The following is an 18,986-nucleotide window of genomic DNA, read 5'->3' on the forward strand; positions in this document are numbered from 1 at the left end:
CAATAGAACATTCCCAATCAAAACACGTTTTACTGGAGGTTTTGTTTATGGACCCCGGCAATACACTCCCGATATATGTTGGCCCCTGGTCTATAAGGACGAGGAAACAAGGCTTCTTACTGCCTCTGCTGCTGTTAAACACCGCACGTATTCATCTTCTCTCACTTTTTTACATAGACTGTATATATAATGGACAGCTTCTGCTCACTCCTCCCCGTTTACTATAATGACCACGCTCAAGGGGGAATTCATGGCAGATTTACAGACTCCTCCCCAGCTCTGACGAAGCATGTTCCTAAAAAGGGCATAAGGGCGGTATCTTCACTGTAGACTCCGCCCTTGTATGACGTGTAGCTCACGCAGCTCCAATGCTAACAGTCCGACCCTCATTAAGTACGAGATTTCTAAAATTCTTCTTACGAAAACCAGCCTGGTTTCTTTAATTGTGACTAACCCAGCGTTATCTCAGGAGGAAGATCTAGCCGTAGAAAGTGTTTAAAAATTAGAAACCAGGTGTTAAAGTTGTTTTTAATGTGTCTAGAGTCCAATGCTTTTCAATGGGAGACTAGCGGCGATATTTAGGTTTTGTCCCACTTCTCAACAGTCACCAACACGTTAGAAACAGAAATGAACAAACTCACAAACTCCGTGCAGGACTCCAGCTCTTCACTTTCTTCTTCTTCTTCTTCATATGGATCTTCACAGTCGTCGTTTGGTCGATGGACTTTGTGCATGTTGCCAAACTCAATCGGACTCACTCTGCGTCCTGTGAAACGGCAAATAATAGTCAGGATGGTCATCATAACTAAAGTAGAACTCGTTTTCTAAAGACATTGCAGGCAGAATTCAAGGGACTTTCTCCAACAGGATTTTTCTCACATTGTTGCGACCAAATCTCCACTTTAGTATCACCTACAGACACTAAAGTCTCCAGTCTTCGATTTAACAATATTTAGGAGGATTTTTTCAGTGGGAGCTTCTAATATTGTATTCCTGACTGATTGATTGACCTTTGAACCCCAAACAAAGAGGCAAAAGTTGGATGGATGAAGTAGTCGAGGATTTTGCTTCCGCGTTCTCCGTGTGAGTTTACATTCAGTTCATATTTTTGGATTTGGACCACAGCTGTCGTCAGGTCCGATAATTTGTAATTGGCTTATTTCATTGACAATCTGTGCATGTTAGGCCCGCCCCTTCAAACTGCTCCAAATGCTCCATGACCGGACTAATTCACTGCGTGGAATGGACAGGGAATACACTGCGTTCCAAATTATTATGCAAATGACATTTTTCTAAGATTTTCTAAATTGTCAACTCAAATGAGAGTCAGCATAATTTTCAAGTCTTTAACTGGTAGAGGATCATTAAAATGTGGTGGATAGTGATAACCAGTATTTTTTTCAAAAATAAATATAGTAAAAACCTCAAAATCCACTGTTCCAAATTATCATGCAACTCATCGTTTCAATACATTTTAAAGCTTGTAATTAACTGAAAATGGTCATTTGTTGAATTTGTAGCATCAGGAGGTCATATTTACTGAAATCAAAAGCTATTTCAATCAAAAAAAGATTAACAGGTCAAGTTATATTTTACCAAAGGAGCCCTTGTGTGATAGCAGCTTCAAAATTCTTAAATCCATAAAACTTGTGAGTTTTTGGACAGTTTCTGCTTGGATTTCTTTGCAGGATGTTAGAATATCCTCCCAGAGCTGCTGTGTGGATGAAAACTGCCTCCCACACACAAAGACGTTTTTTTTTGTTGGGGCTCCAAAGGTTCTCAACAGGGTTGAGGTCAGGGGAGGAGGGGGTCCACATCATGAGTTTCTCTCCTTTTATGCCCATAGCAGCCAGTGATGCAGAGGTTTTCTTTACAGCAGGTCATGGTGCGTTGTCATGATGAAGAGGATTTTTTTAGGGAAAGCACGGCTCTTCATTTTGTAGCATAGAAGACAGTGGTCAGTCAGAAACTCCACATATTTTTCAAAGGTCATTTTCACACTTTCAGGGAGCCTACAAGGACCTAAAGGGGCCGACCAGCTCTCTCCCCATGATTCTGGCCCAAAACATGACTCCGCCACCTCCTTACTGACGTCACAGCCTTGTTGGGACATTGTGGCCATTCACCAACTATCCACTACTCCATCCATCTGACCATCCAGGGTTACACGGCCTCATCAGTGAACAAGACTGTTTGAAAATGAGTCCTCATGTATTTCTGAGCCACTGCAGCCGTTTCTGCTTCAGCTTCAATGAACAGTTTAGGGGAGGCCCGGATAGAAGGTTTATGCACAACTGCAGCCTCTGGAGGGTCCTACACCTTGAAACAGCTTCAAATACCTGTATGCTGCTTTGTAGCATCTGTTCTCTTTAATCTGATGTATTTGTCTGGCATAAACCGTCCATATTGTGCCTTTATCTGCACAAACCAAGTGTGCTCTGAATCATCCACAAATCTCTTATCAGTTCGATGATTACGCTTAATCTTTCATGAAATATCTAAGGTTTTCATACCTAGACCAAGGTATTAAACTATTTCACGCTTTTCATCAGCAGAAAGAACCTTTCTTTCCCATATTGCTTGAAAATGATGATCTGCATAATAAAGTGGAACATCCTTTTTCAGTAGTTTTTCCCTTAACTGGGCTTAACCTGAAAACTAATCATCCCAGGTCTCTGAGATTAATGTCAGTGATTCATAGAGCCCCGAGACACGATAACATCCATGAGTTTCATTATTATTATTTTTTTTTTTTTTACCTTTTTGACACAAAAATCCAATTTGCATAATAATTTGGAACGCAGTGTAGTATGGCAGAGCCAGGCAACTCAGAGACCACATGGAGACTTCAAAAAGTCTCTGAAATTGAACCTGTGACCAGCGGTAACTCGAGTCTCCAACTAGTCTCCTGGCCGGTGAGATTCGCCCTTTGTTTGCGAGCAATCAGTCCAAGTTGCGGAGTCGTTGCGGTGAGAAAGGCCTTAAATTGATATGGAAACACTGAATGAAAGAAAACTTCCACCACATTACAACACTTACCATCAGAAATAAACTCATTATACGTGGATAAACCGTTGTAATCTCCACAAAGGCCACAAGTGCGGTTGGAATATTCCGGATCCACTTCAACCTAAGGATAACAGCGTCAAGGCATTAGAAAGGTGGCCATTTTGTTTGGAGGCGATGGAGCTCACCATAACGGCATCCTCCATGTTCCACAAGACGATGATCCCGACTGTTGACTCCAGCTTGATGTAAACGCTGTTCTGTTCCACCTTCACGCCTGCTTTGTAATACGGCAACGTCACGCTTCAGAAACAGAGTTCCGGGTCAACATTCATGCGTGATACACATCAAAGCGCGTGCGTTTGCTTGCTGAACTTACGTGAGGCCATTGACGGTGACCCGGTCCTTACGGAGGTGAACCGACAGGTCGTTGATGATCGCCACCACGTAGTCGACTGTGCGGACGCCGTCGGCCTCCGCTCTCCTCAAGTGCACCGAGAACTCCTGGTAAGACTCGCCGCAGTCCGACACCAGCTTGTACTCGCACAGACCCGGGTACTGGAACACCTCGCCGTCGAACGTCTTGAAGTGCTCCCGACCCCAGGTGCTGCAGATGCTGCCGACGTGGTTGCCGACTGGGGGGGGGGGAAGAGAAAACAATAGCCGTTAATTTAGGCGAGTGGAAGTTGAAAGTGTTAAGTCATACCAAGACTGCCGGTGACACTCAGAACAGAGAAAGCCCAGAGACACGACCAAGCGAACAGCCGTGCCATCGCTTCAACCGCTGCCCAACGCTGTCTGTAAAGGCTGCCTCTACGACGGAGCCAAGAGAGACTTTATACCGGGCTACGCCGCGCCATCGCTCAGGTTTTTTATGGCTGAGGCAAATAAAGTGTGTGGACAAATGTATCAAACGCAACACCCTTAACAAACGCCGTAAAGTCATTTCTAGATCATCATTCTTATCACCCATTAAACAAATACGGACAGCCTTGAGCTGACGGATCCATTACAGCCATTAAGGCGTGATCCTGCAGGTGAACAGGGGAAATGATACTGTAAATATTAATATACTGATATGAATTGCTCGCTTGTAATAATTATAGACAATTGTGCGCCGAAAAGTGACCAAAATTGGCTATATTTCTGATGACCAAATATCATTTATGGTAAATGGTCTCAAGTTACTTACTTTTCCACCGACACTAGGCACTCACCCATTCACACTCATACACCAGTGTACACTGCGTTCCAAATTATTATGCAAATTGGATTTTTGTGTCAAAAAGGTACCAAAAAAAACAAAAATAATGAAACTCATGGATGGTATCGTGTCTCGGGGCTCTATGAATCACTGACATTAATCTCAGAGACCTGGGATGATTAGTTTTCAGGTTAAGCCCAGTTAAGGGAAAAACTACTGAAAAAGGGTGTTCCACTTTATTAAGCAGATCATCATTTTCAAGCAATGTGGGAAAGAAAAAGGATCTCTCTGCTGATGAAAAGCGTGAAATAGTTGAATGCCTTGGTCTAGGTATGAAAACCTTCGATATTTCATGAAAGATGAAGCGTAATCATCATACTGATAAGAGATTTGTGGATGATTCGGAGCACACTCAGGTTTGTGCAGATAATGGCACAATAAGGACGGTTTCTGCCAGACAAACACATCAGATTAAGAGAACAGATGCTACAAAGCAGCATACAGGTATTTGAAGCTGCTGGTGCCTCTGGATTCTCCCGAACATCAAGTTGTAGGACCCTCCAGAGGCTGCAGTTGTGCATAAACCTTCTATCCAGCCTCCCCTAAACTGTTCATTGAAGCTGATGAACAGAAACGGCTGCAGTGGCTCAGAAATACATGAGGACTCATTTTCAAAAAGTCTTGTTCACTGATGAGGCCGTGTAGCCCTGGATGGTCAAATCAATGGAGTAGTGGATGGTTGGTGAATGGCCACAATGTCCCAACAAGGCTGTGACGTCAGTAAAGAGGTGGCGGAGTCATGTTTTGGTTTCAACCCCCTGACCTTCCGATCATGGGACAACCCACTCTACCGTCTGTGCCACTGTAGAGCCAGGTTTTATTTATACACATTATTCCACTTTGTAGGTAACCAAGTTATTCACATTGTTACATGGCACATGAGACGGTACTAACTGTGGTAGGTACAAAGTATAATGTAGTGTATAATTAGCCTCCATTACATCGGCGCATTACAGGTTAACCTCATACCCCCCGCTTTACCCAAGCTCACTTTCTCCAATTTGGCCTTGCCTGAATCTAAATGCTTTCTGACTGGAGATTGCAGCCATTAGGCCAGGGCAACGCCTCATTTGAAAGACCCCTCTGTAGTCTCAAGACTCAAAAACGTATAGCTTGTCATTAAGCGAGGCAGGCAATTACTTGGGGCCCCCAACTGGCTCATTTTGAACAGCTTTATAACAAACTTTGGCTGCGTCTGAAACCATCAAATGATAGCCTCTAAGCACTAACACTAGCAGCTAATCCTCAACCTTTCATGGGGTCAACTGTTAGATCTTTATGCAGTTAGTGAACTAGAGCTTCAGCAGCATTTGCCCAATTTCACCGTCCTTACCCAGGGGAAGGGACATCACCAACAGCTGCTTTTCTTCTTCTTCAAAGTTATTGGTGGAAACAGGCCAAACAAAAGCGCATGCTGCCACCTACTGTACAGTGTCCAACTACAACATAGTGTCCAAACAAGACATTTGAGGAGAAAAAAAGAAAAGAAAAATCCAATTCTAAATCTGACAACTTGAAATATACTGATTATTATGTTTTTTTTGTATGGCATTAAAAATATATATTTATATTTAGTCACTGAAAAGCATTAAAGTTGATTTTTTTTTGTGTGCTGCCTGAAACGCAAGCTGACAAACAGTTATGGTGTTTGTTTGTTTTTCCAATTTTGACGTTAAACATTAAGCTGAGGTAGAACACTCTACTAAATAAAATTGAAATACAAGCTTTTATTGTATGACAGATATTTTCAGCATTGAAAAATATCTAAAAAAAAAACATGTAATTTTGCTGTGAGCGGCTCAGCTCTCCTAAGACATGACATAACTTTACCGGAAGTGGGTGCGTCTCCAGCTCGTTTCCATGGAGATGTGACTAAAGTCAGCAGAATTTGAGATTTAAACAGGTATGGTCCTCATCCAGATCCATTCTTTGATTATCCACTGCAGAAATAGCATTTTCTGTGTCGAGCTGGTCATTAGAAAAAAATTTTGTACTGATGACAACAGCATAGTCCAAAATGTTATGCAGTGTGCCTTTAAGATGTAATTAGTACACTATGAGGTCACAAAAAAATGGCAGTAAAAAAAAGAAAAAAAATTGGGGCTGCAGTAGTTGTAGTAGTTGTGGCTGCAGTAGTTGTAGTAGTAGTAGGGGCTGCAGAAGTGGTAGTAGTAGTTGTGGCTGCAGAAGTGGTAGTACTTCGGGCTGCAGTAGTTGTAGTAGTAGTTGGGGCGACAGTCGTTGTAGTTGGAGCTGCAGTTGTGGTAGTCGTAGGGGCTGCAGTAGTTGTAGTTGTTGGGGCTGCAGTTGTGGTAGTGGTAGTTGGGGCTTCAGTAGTTGTAGTAGTAGTTGTGGCTGCAGTTATGGTAGTAGTAGTTGGGGCTTCAGTAGTTGTAGTAGTAGTTGGGGCTGCAGTAGTTGTAGTAGTAGTTGGGGCTTCAGTAGTTGTAGTAGTAGTTGGGGCTTCAGTAGTTGTAGTAGCTGTGACTGCAGTAGTAGTAGTTGGGGCTTCAGTAGTTGTGGTAGTAGTTGGTACTGCAGTAGTGGTAGTAGTAGTTAGGGCTGCAGTAGTTGTAGTAGTAGTTGTGGCTGCAGTTATGGTAGTAGTAGTTGGGGTTTCAGTAGTTGTGGTAGTAGTTGGGGCTTCAGTAGTTGTAGTTGTTGTGACTGCAGTAGTAGTAGTAGTTGGGGCTTCAGTAGTTGTAGTAGTAGTTGGGGCTGCAGTTATGGTAGTAGTAGTTGGGGCTTCAGTAGTTTTGGTAGTAGTTGGTACTGCAGTAGTGGTAGTAGTAGTTAGGGCTGCAGTAGTTGTAGTAGCTGTGACTGCAGTAGTAGTAGTTGGGGCTTCAGTAGTTGTGGTAGTAGTTGGTACTGCAGTAGTGGTAGTAGTAGTTAGGGCTGCAGTAGTTGTAGTAGTAGTTGTGGCTGCAGTTATGGTAGTAGTAGTTGGGGTTTCAGTAGTTGTGGTAGTAGTTGGGGCTTCAGTAGTTGTAGTTGTTGTGACTGCAGTAGTAGTAGTAGTTGGGGCTTCAGTAGTTGTAGTAGTAGTTGGGGCTGCAGTTATGGTAGTAGTAGTTGGGGCTTCAGTAGTTTTGGTAGTAGTTGGTACTGCAGTAGTGGTAGTAGTAGTTAGGGCTGCAGTAGTTGTAGTAGTAGTTGTGGCTGCAGTTATGGTAGTAGTAGTTGGGGTTTCAGTAGTTGTGGTAGTAGTTGGGGCTTCAGTAGTTGTAGTTGTTGTGACTGCAGTAGTAGTAGTAGTTGGGGCTTCAGTAGTTGTGGTAGTAGTTGGGGCTGCAGTAGTGGTAGTAGTAGTTGGGGCTGCAGTAGTTGTAGTAGTAGTTGGGGCTGCAGTTATGGTAGTAGTAGTTGGGGCTGCAGTTATGGTAGTAGTAGTTGGGGCTGCAGTTATGGTAGTAGTAGTTGGGGCTGCAGTAGTGGTAGTAGTAGTTGGGGCTGCAGTAGTGGTAGTAGTAGTTGGGGCTTCAGTTGTGGTAGTAGTTGGGGCTTCAGTTGTGGTAGTAGTTGAGGCGACTGTAGATCTGTAACTTGTATTCTATAGACAAATTGTGCATTAGTAAAATGGATACGTGTCGCTGCTCGTGGCCTTGACAGGAGGAGGATGTTCAGTAAAAACGACATCCTTGACCGCGGTCATTCTTTGAAATGTCCAGGATCATATCAGCGCAGGCTCCCAGCTGTCGCCTTGTGTAACCACGTGAGTCATGCCCGAAACCAGAGCGACCTTGACTTCATTGTCCCCTTTAAAAAAACAAACAAACAAAATAAAGGATTTCCTCCAGCTGTTGCTCTATTGCTTTATGAGAATCTCCTCCATGGGCAAACAGGACTTCGGGACAACTCCCTCAAAGACAGCTGTTGGACAGTGCGGGGCTATTCACGAAGACTCACTCAAACATTGACATTGTAATTTGATCATTTAACAACAAGGGGCTCATCTCCAAAATACATTCAATCCTATTTTTTTTTCAAGTGTTAAAAGATGTAGAAAATGAGCTTTTACTGTTGGGACTGGGCAGTTCCCTTCAGTGCAACATCTCCGCCGCGCACTGTTTTATACAGTGTTTGAACATCTGAAGGAGTTCTGTCCGAGGTGAACTATGGATTTGTACTTGCAGACTTTCACCTGTGCCACCTTTCAGAAATGTGGACCATGAGGGTTGTGTGAGCGCAGTAGAAATGTTGCAAGCACAAAATTCACATTTTGAAAAGATAAATACACTACGTTCCAAATTATTATGCAAATGACCTTTTTCTAAGATTTCCTAAATTGCCAACTCAAATGAGAGCCAGCATAATTTTCAAGTCTTTAACTGGTAGAGGATCATTTAAATGTGGTTGAAAAAATCTCCAAGTGATAACAGTATTTTTTTCAAAAATAAATATGTAAAAACCTCAAAATCCACTGTTCCAAATTATTATGCAACATTTTAATACAATACATTTCATTTCAATACATTTTAAAGCTTGTAATTAACTGAAAATGGTCATTACTTGAATTTGTAGCATTAGGAGGTCATATTTACTGAAATCAAAAGCTATTTCAATCAAAAACATCTTAACAGGTCAAGTTATATTTTACCAAAGGAGCCCTTGTGTGATAGCAGCTTCAAAATTCTTAAATACATTAAACTTGTGAGTTTTTGGACAGTTTCTGGTTGGATTTCTTTGCAGGATGTTAGAATAGCCTCCCAGAGCTGCTGTTTGGAGGAAAACTGCCTCCCACCCTCATAGAAGTTTTTATTGTTGAGGCTCCAAAGGTTCTCAATGGCGGAGCCACCTTAACCAATGGGCTAGCAGGGGCTGGAGCCCCGGGGCCTACCATGGGCAAAACAACATACCTACTGTAACTTTATTCCTATATGTTTGTGGACTTGTGAAAGATTTCATTGGCTGCCTAAAATCTGTCAGCATCAATGACCAAGTCTGTTAATGAAGTTAAGACTTGGACTGAAGAACAGTGATTTGTCATCTCTCCCACCACTGTCTCCAAAATCTTGAATGGCTGCATTCCAGTACTGGCAGCTCGTCTGCGGTTTCTAATCCATTGGCCGTCTAATGAGGCAATGAGGCGCAACCTCCCCAAGAAGTTCCTCAAGAGACACTCAAACTGCAGGGTCATCATTGACTGGTCAGAGATCTTTGTTTGTGTAGTTTATTTGAGCAATTAACATTTTCTCTTTCTCCATAGTTTCACAATCATACAGCTAATGGAAGCTCAAAGGGAGTCGACTGAAGCAAAAGCTTATAAGTGCCGACCCCTTGTTCATATACATTACATTTGCAATTCATGATCTTCACTGAGCGTCCCTACAATCTGTCAAAAACCTGGAGCAATTATAAACATCACCATACTTTTAAGTTTTTAGTTGGAATTACTCCTTATGGAACAGTTTCACTTTTATCCAGATGTTGGGTTGGGCGCATTTCAGACAAGGAAATCACTCATCGAAGTGGCTTCTATAATAAGCTACAAAATGGGCATATGGTCATGGCAGATAGAGGATTTACAATAAGCGAGGAGCTTGCCATGCAAGGAGCTACTTTGGTGATGCCACCATTTGTGGCAGGTCGGAAACAATTCCCGGGACGTCTGGTACATGGAGCTCGGCAAATATCTTCCTTACGAATACATGTGGAACGTGCTATCGAGAGAATAAAGAACTCCGAAGTACTGAAGCACGTTCTGCCACTCCCTGTAGCTCCATTAGCAGTAACATTGTGGAGGTGTGTGGAGCGCTGACAAATCTGCTGCCAAAGCTCATCAAATGAAATGTAGCCATGTATTTCTATTTCCACATTTTATCTTTCCATTTTAAGAAGGAAAATTGTCATCTGATTTTGAGTTGTGTACTTTTGACTACTTTTTTTGTAGTCTTACCAAGGTGACTTTTTAATTTCAACAATTTGATTTATGTGCTTAAAATGAACTAATGAGTCTGTTTTGAGATGTAATATTTATTATATTGTCATACAAACAGTAAAACATTGCTTGTGTATGAACAAGTTTGGCTCTTTTTTTTATTTTTTATTTTTATTATTCATTCAACATAAAAGCACAAGATACACTCACAGGTAGTGCACCAACCCAAAAACCCTCCCTCCCTCCACCCCCATTCTCACTCATTTACACAATAGTATCAATACTCAGGCTCCCACAATACACATCACTGCAGTCAGCAAAGAAACAAAGTTCGTGGCACAGGAACTGTGTGTGTTGCTGGTCCATTGACAGCACCATTTTCATTAACTACAAATTCATGCATAATTGTTTTAATTTTATTTTAGGTACTTTTTTTTGGCTATTTTCTTTTGTTTTGTTTTGGGGGGTTTTCAAAAAAATATAGGACATTATCTTCACCAGACCAGGTCTATAGGGGTCTTAAAACCAGGTCCAGTCCAGATCATGTCCAGGTCGGGCTCAGCAACACACGCTTTTATTTATATGTACATTCAAATTAGGAAAACAACAGATTTCATATAATCTAATCAAAATGACACTTTCAAAATAAGCATTTGAGACCATCCCATCTACTTTTGTGTTTTTTGGCATCATTATCTGTTTCAACCATATACTTTTCAAAAGTTAAGAAATTCTGAATAAATGTTTTAAGGAAAGTAATATTAAGTGAATATCTATTTTTGGCCTTAAAAATATACCTTTTACCGAGTACAATAATTAAATTAACTAAATCATGACAGTCAATGAATTCTCCTAATGTAACAGAAACCACATCAAGCTTCATAAACAAACCAATGTTTGGCTCTTAATTTTGGGAATATAACAAATGCAGTACCTCGAAATGGATAGTGACGAGTTACTCACAAGTTACTCACTCACTACACTTAATTAACTTTTGTTGCCTTACTCACTCTGCTGCCACATACAGTCACTCAGGAGTTTTGCTCTCAATAATCTACTCTCCAAACATTATAGAAACAGAACTGAAATGTGAGTGAACATAACCTTTTAACATGTACATGAACTACAGAACCAGTGCCCTCGTGGTTTCCTCTTCTCTCCCACACATTGATAATGACACCACTCACCACTGCACTTGTTGCCATTAGAAGGTCTTTGACAAAGCAGTACAGTTTGTTATTGTCAAAGACAGGCCGGGAAACGCCTGTGAAACATTTCAGGAATCAAATGTAACTTAACAAAATCTGTGCATGTCTGCAACATGTTCTGCTGAAAATCAACATTTTGTGGAACATTGACAATCACCATGGCAACAGAACTCCACACTCTGAAGTCACATGCAGGGGCACCAGTTAACAACATGTGGGTTTGGACCTGCATGTAGTACCTCTTTAGTAGGAGGTTTTTGTCCAGACAGAAAGCCGGGTCTGTCAAGCATCTGTTGGGTGGATGTTTCTGTATTTATAAGGACACTTAATCTCTATAACAGTCAGGCCATGACATGAACAGTGTTTGATGCCATCTGGAGAAGCACCTTGTGACCAAAGTAACCAGTATTCAATTATGTAAATGCAACATTAGCACACATCATACATGTCCAAATATATATCACATTATCAACATCACTGTGTAATTCTACTACTTACAATGCTAAATAACATCGTAGTAATAGTCAAATAGAACTTACCTATAAAGGGAAAGTGCTCATAGAGAAGTAAACCAACTTCTTCCACTGTGACATCATTGCAACTTGAGGACGCTTGCTGTCTGTATGCATGTCTGCTCCTCATGTTCTATTCCCCATTTAATGGCTGGAATCTACAAAATGTAAAATGGTCACTTTATACTTTCATTCATGTGAAACTATACATAGATATACACAGTATAAAAGCAATGTAAAGTCACACTACAAAAAGTAAATATCAAGCATTGGCTTAAATGACTTGAATTGAGGAAATGTTTCTTGTTTTGAGCGGTTTTCACTCATTTAGACACTTTTCCTGATCGGACCAAGTTTACTTTGCTTGTTTGAGGACAGTTCTAGGGTAAATCTCGCTTGAAATAAGAAAGTAAAATTGCCAATGACAAAAGACCAATTTTCTTACCCCATTGGGAAAGAAAATGACCTGAAATAAGGACGAAATGTATCGAAACGAGTCAGAAACATCTCAGAACAAGTGAAATAATCTAGGACAAATGCCCAACAACTTCTTAACTCGTCAAAACAACTAAAATTTTGATTATTGTGCTCAAATTGAGATGTTTATACTGATCTAGTTCAATACTTTTTGCAGTGCACTCATACTGCATTATCTTCACTACTGTTGACTCAGGATTTGTAGAATGAAGAACATCATGCATGGATGTTGATGTAACACGGCCCTTACGATGTTGATGCCACAGTGCAGAGTTTCTTTGTCCAGTTGTTGCACCGTTTAGGTGATTAATCTGCTGTGATGTGCACTTCACATCTTTCAATGCTCTGTCCACATCGACTGGTGATGCTGTCTCACCCAAACCATATGCCACAGGAGGGAAATCATCTACTCTCCGAGCATCCCCCTCCTCAGAGGCTGTGTCTGTGTCACTTTCAGTTTTGATGTTAGCACCCGCTGATGGGCACAAGAGTCTTAAGTTTGCAAAAGCTGTCTTGGCCTCTTCTTGTGCGAGGAGTGGGGTAGAATGACGGACTTTCTTCCGGGCTGATGCTCCATGTGAAGGGTGAGAAAAGTCAATGTCTTCAGCTGTGGCTGGTGTGACCTGACATGACAAGGATAATGGTTTTAGACATGTGATTGTGCAAGTATGTGAAAAATGCTGCAATGTATGAAACTAATACCAACCACTTACCTTCTCCTGTAATATTTGTCCCAGGCAGTTATTCTCCTGAAGTGATGTTGCAGCTTTGACAACAAAAAGTAAAGCTGCCATGTGGCTGCATGCTTCTCCCAGTCTAACATATAGTTTAAGCAAGTGACCATGATACAGATTATTTGAAGACATTTTATGCATTCCCGGCCATTCAAGTGCAGTGTGCGGAGACCACATAACCGTACTGCACCCAAGGCAGGTGAGGACTCTCTGTAACCCTTTGGCCTAGTAGTACAAACCTTGGATGATTATTGTACATTTGAGTGACTTACATTACATACACTGTGGCCTTGATGATGGTAATAGTTGCCACATTAATATTAATATTATTGTTAATTGATAATGATTACTAATGTTATTCTTACAGGTGGGTGCAGCCTATTTTCTGCCATTACATAAGCTGTATGTTTATGTCCATTATGAATGTGAACATACATTAATGAATTAATATATCTGTATATGAACAACATTATTATTACAATGATTTTGAGGCAGGGTTCACCTGGGATGACTTTGGCTTTCAGGAAACACACATCAACATCTCTGTGTGTATGTGATGGTACTGAGGAAGTAACTGTAGGCGTCAAGGAACTTAAACGCTTTCATTGCTTCGCCATCATAGTGAATGAGATAGTTGTAAACACAACCATAATCAGTGTTTGGCCACAAACTTCTGTCGTCCACCCAGCCTGAGAAATCACATGGGTCAGGCGATGAAGCACCAGCATCTACTTGAATGCAAACTGTGCACTGCCAGTCGTGTAGTACAAACGGCGCCACATGCCAGCCCTGCAGCTCTTGCCGACCAAACACTGCGCATGCGCCGGCAAGTGCGGAAGTAAACAATAACAGCGATCGCTCGTACTAGGGGGGGGAAAGGTGATTTGTTGATTTTCATGTCAATCACTTCACTTTGCGGCACGACTAACTGTATGTGATGATCGTGCTGAGCTCCTGTGTGTGGACCTGGAGTCGGCCCACCCTACCTGGCCCAGAGGGATACATGTAGGAGTAGCAGGGTTAGGGTTTTTGTGGGATTTAGGGTTAGGGTATGCGCTGAGAGGGGTGGGGGCCTACAATTCTGTTTAAAGGAATAGGCCACCATTTTTACATAGTGAGATATGTTCTTACCTTAGCTTTGACGAGTTCTTTAGGACCTGTCTGATCTTCCCCCGTGCCTTCAGTCACGTAAACACAGCGCAGACGGCAGAAATTATACAAAGTATAATTACACAAAATTAAACAATGTGGATTTTCTAAGCGGATAAAAGGGGGGACTATATTGTAAGGCGTAATAATAATACCAGGAGTAGTTTGGCATCCGCACAGTAATCTTCACTTTACTGTGCGGATGCCAAACTACTCCTGGTATTATTACGCCTTACAATATAGTCCCCCCTTTTATCCGCTTAGAAAATCCACATTGTTTAATTTTATGTAATTATACTTTGTAGTGGAACACTTCACGTAACCATATTTAAATAGGGAAAACGTGGAAGAGCTTGGTAGCTTCTATCTTGACCTGTTTTGGAGCTATAGAGGAGAGAGGGAGAGGCTAAATGCTAACGCCGTCTGCGCTGTGTTTACGTGACTGAAGGCACGGGTGAAGACCAGACAGGTCCTAAAGAACTCGTCAAAGCTAAGGTAAGAGCATATCTCAGTATGGAAAAACGGTGGCCTGTTCCTTTAAAGGAATAGGCCACCGTTTTTACATACTGAGATATGTTCTTACCTCACTTTAGACGTGTTAATATATCCCCGTCTGGTCTTTGTCCGTGCGCTCACACATACGCAGCCTCTCCCACATGTCACATAGCTCCGAAAAAGCTCACGATAGAAGCTACCAAGCTCTTCCACGTGTTCCCTATTTAAATAAAGTTACGTGAAGTGTTTTCATGCGAAGTATATTTACCCAGAAATGTAGCATGTGGATTTTATAAGCAAATAAAAAGGGGGACTATATTGTGAGGCGTAATGATACGAGGAGCAAAACGTCCGCGCAGTAACTCCTAAAGACTTCCCCCGCTCACTTCCGTCAATAACCTTTAGGAATTACTGCGCGGACGTTTTACTCCTCGTATCATTACGCCTCACAATATAGTCCCCCTTTTTATTTGCTTATAAAATCGACATGCTACATTTCTGGGTAAATATACTTCGCATGAAAACACTTCACGTAACTTTATTTAAATAGGGAACACGTGGAAGAGCTTGGTAGCTTCTATCGTGAGCTTTTTTGGAGCTATGTGACATGTGGGAGAGGCTGCGTATGTGCTCCGTTTGCCTGGCAGAGCGCACGGACAAAGACCAGACGGGGATATATTAACACGTCTAAAGTGAGGTAAGAACATATCTTAGTATGTAAAAACGGTGGCCTATTCCTTTAAGCCCCAGGGCCTATGGGCACATTGAGGCGGGCCTGCTTCCTAATGGTGCTTTCTTTGCTCTCCAACTTGATCTGGGTCGTGTACCCACAGCTGGCAATGTCATCAACTTTCTGCGTCCGAAGAAATACACACAAGTACACTGAAAAAAGTAAAACATTGGCTTAATCTGCAAAATGTATAGAAATCATTTACATCTGCATTTTGCTAGTTGTTCATAATGATATATATTCATTAGTCCAACTTTAAATGTTTCATCTGTCATTTTGACCCGCAAAAGCAACACAAGGCTTAAGCCATTAAAAGTACATTGGTTCAATGAACATTTTTTAATCGGCTCATATCTGCTAATGAAGAGTTTTAAATTGACTCAATGAACCTTTGAACATTCAAGTCAAGAACATTTTTTTTGTTGAACCAATTTATAATGTTCACAGTTACAGATGAAACATTTATAGTTGGACTAATGAATATATATCATTATGAACAACTTGCAAAATGCAGATGTAAATGATTTCTATAGATTTTGCAGATTAAGCCAATGTTTTACTTTTTTCAGTGTACAATAAACAAGAGGGAGGAGAAAGGGACTATTTGCAGATGTGGCATTGAGTCGGGAAGATTGTTGGTCTGTCACATCCTCTTCACACAGATGGAAGTCCACTTCTCCAGTGCACCACACATGGTAACACCGCTTTTGGACAAAAGCTGGAGCAGGACCACCATGGGCTCTGTATGAACACAAACAAAAGAAAGTTCTGTTATTTACAGTAAACCCACACAATGTGATTGGGGCGTTTTTGTGTGATCACTTGGTTGCCATGGTTTCCAGTTAGAACAGCGGACGGTGGAACAAATTCCTGTTACAGCTGCTTCGTCTGGATTAAGTAAGGATTAAACAACGAGGAGCCGCATTCGACGGTTATAATGCACGACGCGGAGTCAAGAACACCACGACACGCAGTGGAGTTACTCCTGCATTATAACGTCTAATGCGGCTCCTCGTTGTTTAATCTGTTTATACCATGGTCCCACAAACGTAACATTTATAATAAAGGTTTTTTCATTTACTAAAGTCACTAAATCTGACAGACTACGGGACTATTTTGTGTGGGTTATTAGCCGGTCACTGAAGGCTGGTCTCAGAGCGAGTCATTCTCCGCAGCTATTACGAGGATCTCAGTCAGGCTCAACGACACAACATCAGCACAGAATCACAACACAACAGGACTAACCCGGAAACACTTTTCCCTGGAAGTAAACACCGATATGCGGCACTTGTGGGCAGGAGTTATTTACCTTTTACGCTGTTTAACCTGAAGCTAGCTAGCTAGCTCAACCAGCTCAACTGTTTATGGAAACAGCTGTGGTGGAGTCGCTCACACCTGGGCCCCCCCAACTCAAACTTTTATGTTTGACTTTACTAATCCAGACAAATATGTTTAAATGCAGGATCATTTTATGTACGCCTGAAAATGATGAATAGCCTTAACCGTTTCCAATAGAAATGTAAAGCTCATATGTTATTAACAGTAGCTAACCTAGCTGCTCACTCTCCTCTACAAACATTTATCAAACGTTTTGTTTTGGCCAAAAACGTTGAAATTAAACAAAATCCATCTCATACGTTCCTGTCAGTCACTATAATTACGCCTTTATCTGATTCAGCTGTGTCATGCGTTGCTATGGCGATGCCCACAGCGGAGTGATATCCCAGTGATTTAACTACCGGACTACGTGTGCGGTTATAACAAAATAATGCACGCTTGTTAGCACCCACCAGCCAATCAGAATCCAGTATTCACCCAGACCATGGTATAAAGTGCTGATAATGTGAACGGTCAGGTCAGTTTTTGTGCTGTATAGAACTTTTCTTTACTGCCGTTCACATTATTAGCAGCGCTTTCATTTTGTGTGTATGTTTTAAACCAACACTTGGTCAGAACCCGACATGTTACCGGGAGTGGGTGGGACTGTGGAGATCTATAACAAATGTAAGAATATCTACGCAGATAAGCCTGTAAAAAATCTGAAATGCTTATCCAGGTTCTCAATCTACTGACTCTGATTCAAGCTTTCAGTAAAGAAAATGGTCTCCAGCTGAAGCCGTTCTCCTGTGAGGACTGTTGCTTGTTTACGTTCTGCTTATGTGACATAGATGATTATTGATTGACAGCAATGTTTAATTGTTTAACCATAGACTAACTACTAACTGCAAAGTATACGATCTGAATGTGTCGGCCGTCTTGTTTACAGACACAATGGTAGTTGGCAAACAAGTTGAGCAAAGTGCCAAAATGAAACAAAACAGCAGACCTGAAACATCACAAAAATACAGCGAACGCATCTGCTGTTTCGTATATTTCCTCTCTGTTGGCAGGAGCTACGCCGGAACCGGCCAATCTGCTTACGAGTGCTGTCCCCGTCCTTAGGGGAAATTCTTCACTTGCACTTCCCTCATTGAAGGTCAGCTCACACTACACGACTTTTATGCCCGATTTTGCTCTGATTTTCAGTCGTGCCGAGTCTTCTCGAGTCGCGTCTAGTCGAAGGCGGTCACACGGAGTCGGGTCGTGTAGTGTCGGGGGGGGGGGTCGTGTTGTGTGGGGGGGTCACGACTGGACTGACGTTCAAATCGTGTAGTGTGGGCGGTGGAAAGACTCTTTTTTTTTTTTTTTTTTTTTTTTTTTTTTTCTGTTTTGTTTGTTTGTTTTTTGTTTCGTCTTGTTTGTGTGTCTAGTCTTTTGTGTTATTTGTCTAAATTGTTTGTCTTGTCAATGTCCCTTGTCTTATATGTAGTAAAGAAAAAAGCGTTGCATGTAAATTGTATAGGGGACATTGTTTACTCTTGTTTACTTGGATGGAAGACCAGTTGTCTGTTTGCCCTGCCATTGTGCTAATGTTTTAATTGCATAATAAAAACAATGAAAAAAATAAATAAATAAAAGAATATTGCAGTAGCGAATTGGCTTATTGTCCATGATTCTTGTTGAACGGTTGTGATCCAACACGCTTTATGGCAGAGGGAGCAGCCTGAGCCCATGTTGTAATGCAGAATGATCTATGTGAGAATATTATATGTGTGTCTGATTAATTCAAAGCTGTTTAGATTTCTTTGGATTATTTGTGACATTTCCTTGATGTTTATTAAAGTTCAGCTGGGGGTCAAGAGCAACCCAAGATATTTGAATTCTGTCAAAAAAAAGAAAAAAAAAAGAAAGACACGTCTAGACCTCAGTCGTAGGAAATCAAACATGTTTGATTTTTAAGCACAATTTTGGACGCACGGGAGAAACGTGGCTGATTTTAACAACCACCTATTCCAGCTACATTTCAACCACGAGCAGAGTTTAGCGGCACTTACTGAGTTTGGAGACGAACTGTTTAGCTTCACCTCGCTGCTAACGGCGGCTAGCCTTCCCGCTTTCTCCTCCGTCTCCTCCATCTCAAGGCCGACGCCCGTCTCCTTTTCTTATTAAATCCACTGAAATACATCCCGCTTCTTCCTGTCGCCAACTTT

At 41.6% G+C, this 18,986-nt stretch overlaps 1 protein-coding gene and 1 long non-coding RNA gene across 2 annotated transcripts in view; both read right to left on the minus strand.

Annotated features, from left to right (window-relative positions):
• muc2.1 (mucin 2.1) overlaps positions 1-3,793 on the minus strand; it is a 31,679-nt gene extending 27,886 nt beyond the window's left edge. Inside the window, exons 1-5 of the mRNA XM_079582376.1 lie at positions 3,713-3,793; positions 3,386-3,641; positions 3,195-3,309; positions 3,040-3,130; positions 642-766 (exon numbers count right to left, since the gene is read on the minus strand). Of these exons, the coding sequence (XP_079438502.1) occupies positions 642-766; positions 3,040-3,130; positions 3,195-3,309; positions 3,386-3,641; positions 3,713-3,779 (654 nt within the window). The 5' untranslated portion in view covers positions 3,780-3,793. The remainder of the gene's footprint in view (positions 1-641; positions 767-3,039; positions 3,131-3,194; positions 3,310-3,385; positions 3,642-3,712) is intronic.
• Positions 1-18,986, minus strand: part of LOC306982338 — a 342,720-nt gene that overhangs the window by 135,411 nt on the left and 188,323 nt on the right. The gene's annotated exons all lie outside the window — the stretch shown is intronic.

Source organism: Gobius niger, assembly GCF_951799975.1.
Source record: "Gobius niger genome assembly, chromosome: 24".
Taxonomy (NCBI): domain Eukaryota; kingdom Metazoa; phylum Chordata; class Actinopteri; order Gobiiformes; family Gobiidae; genus Gobius; species Gobius niger.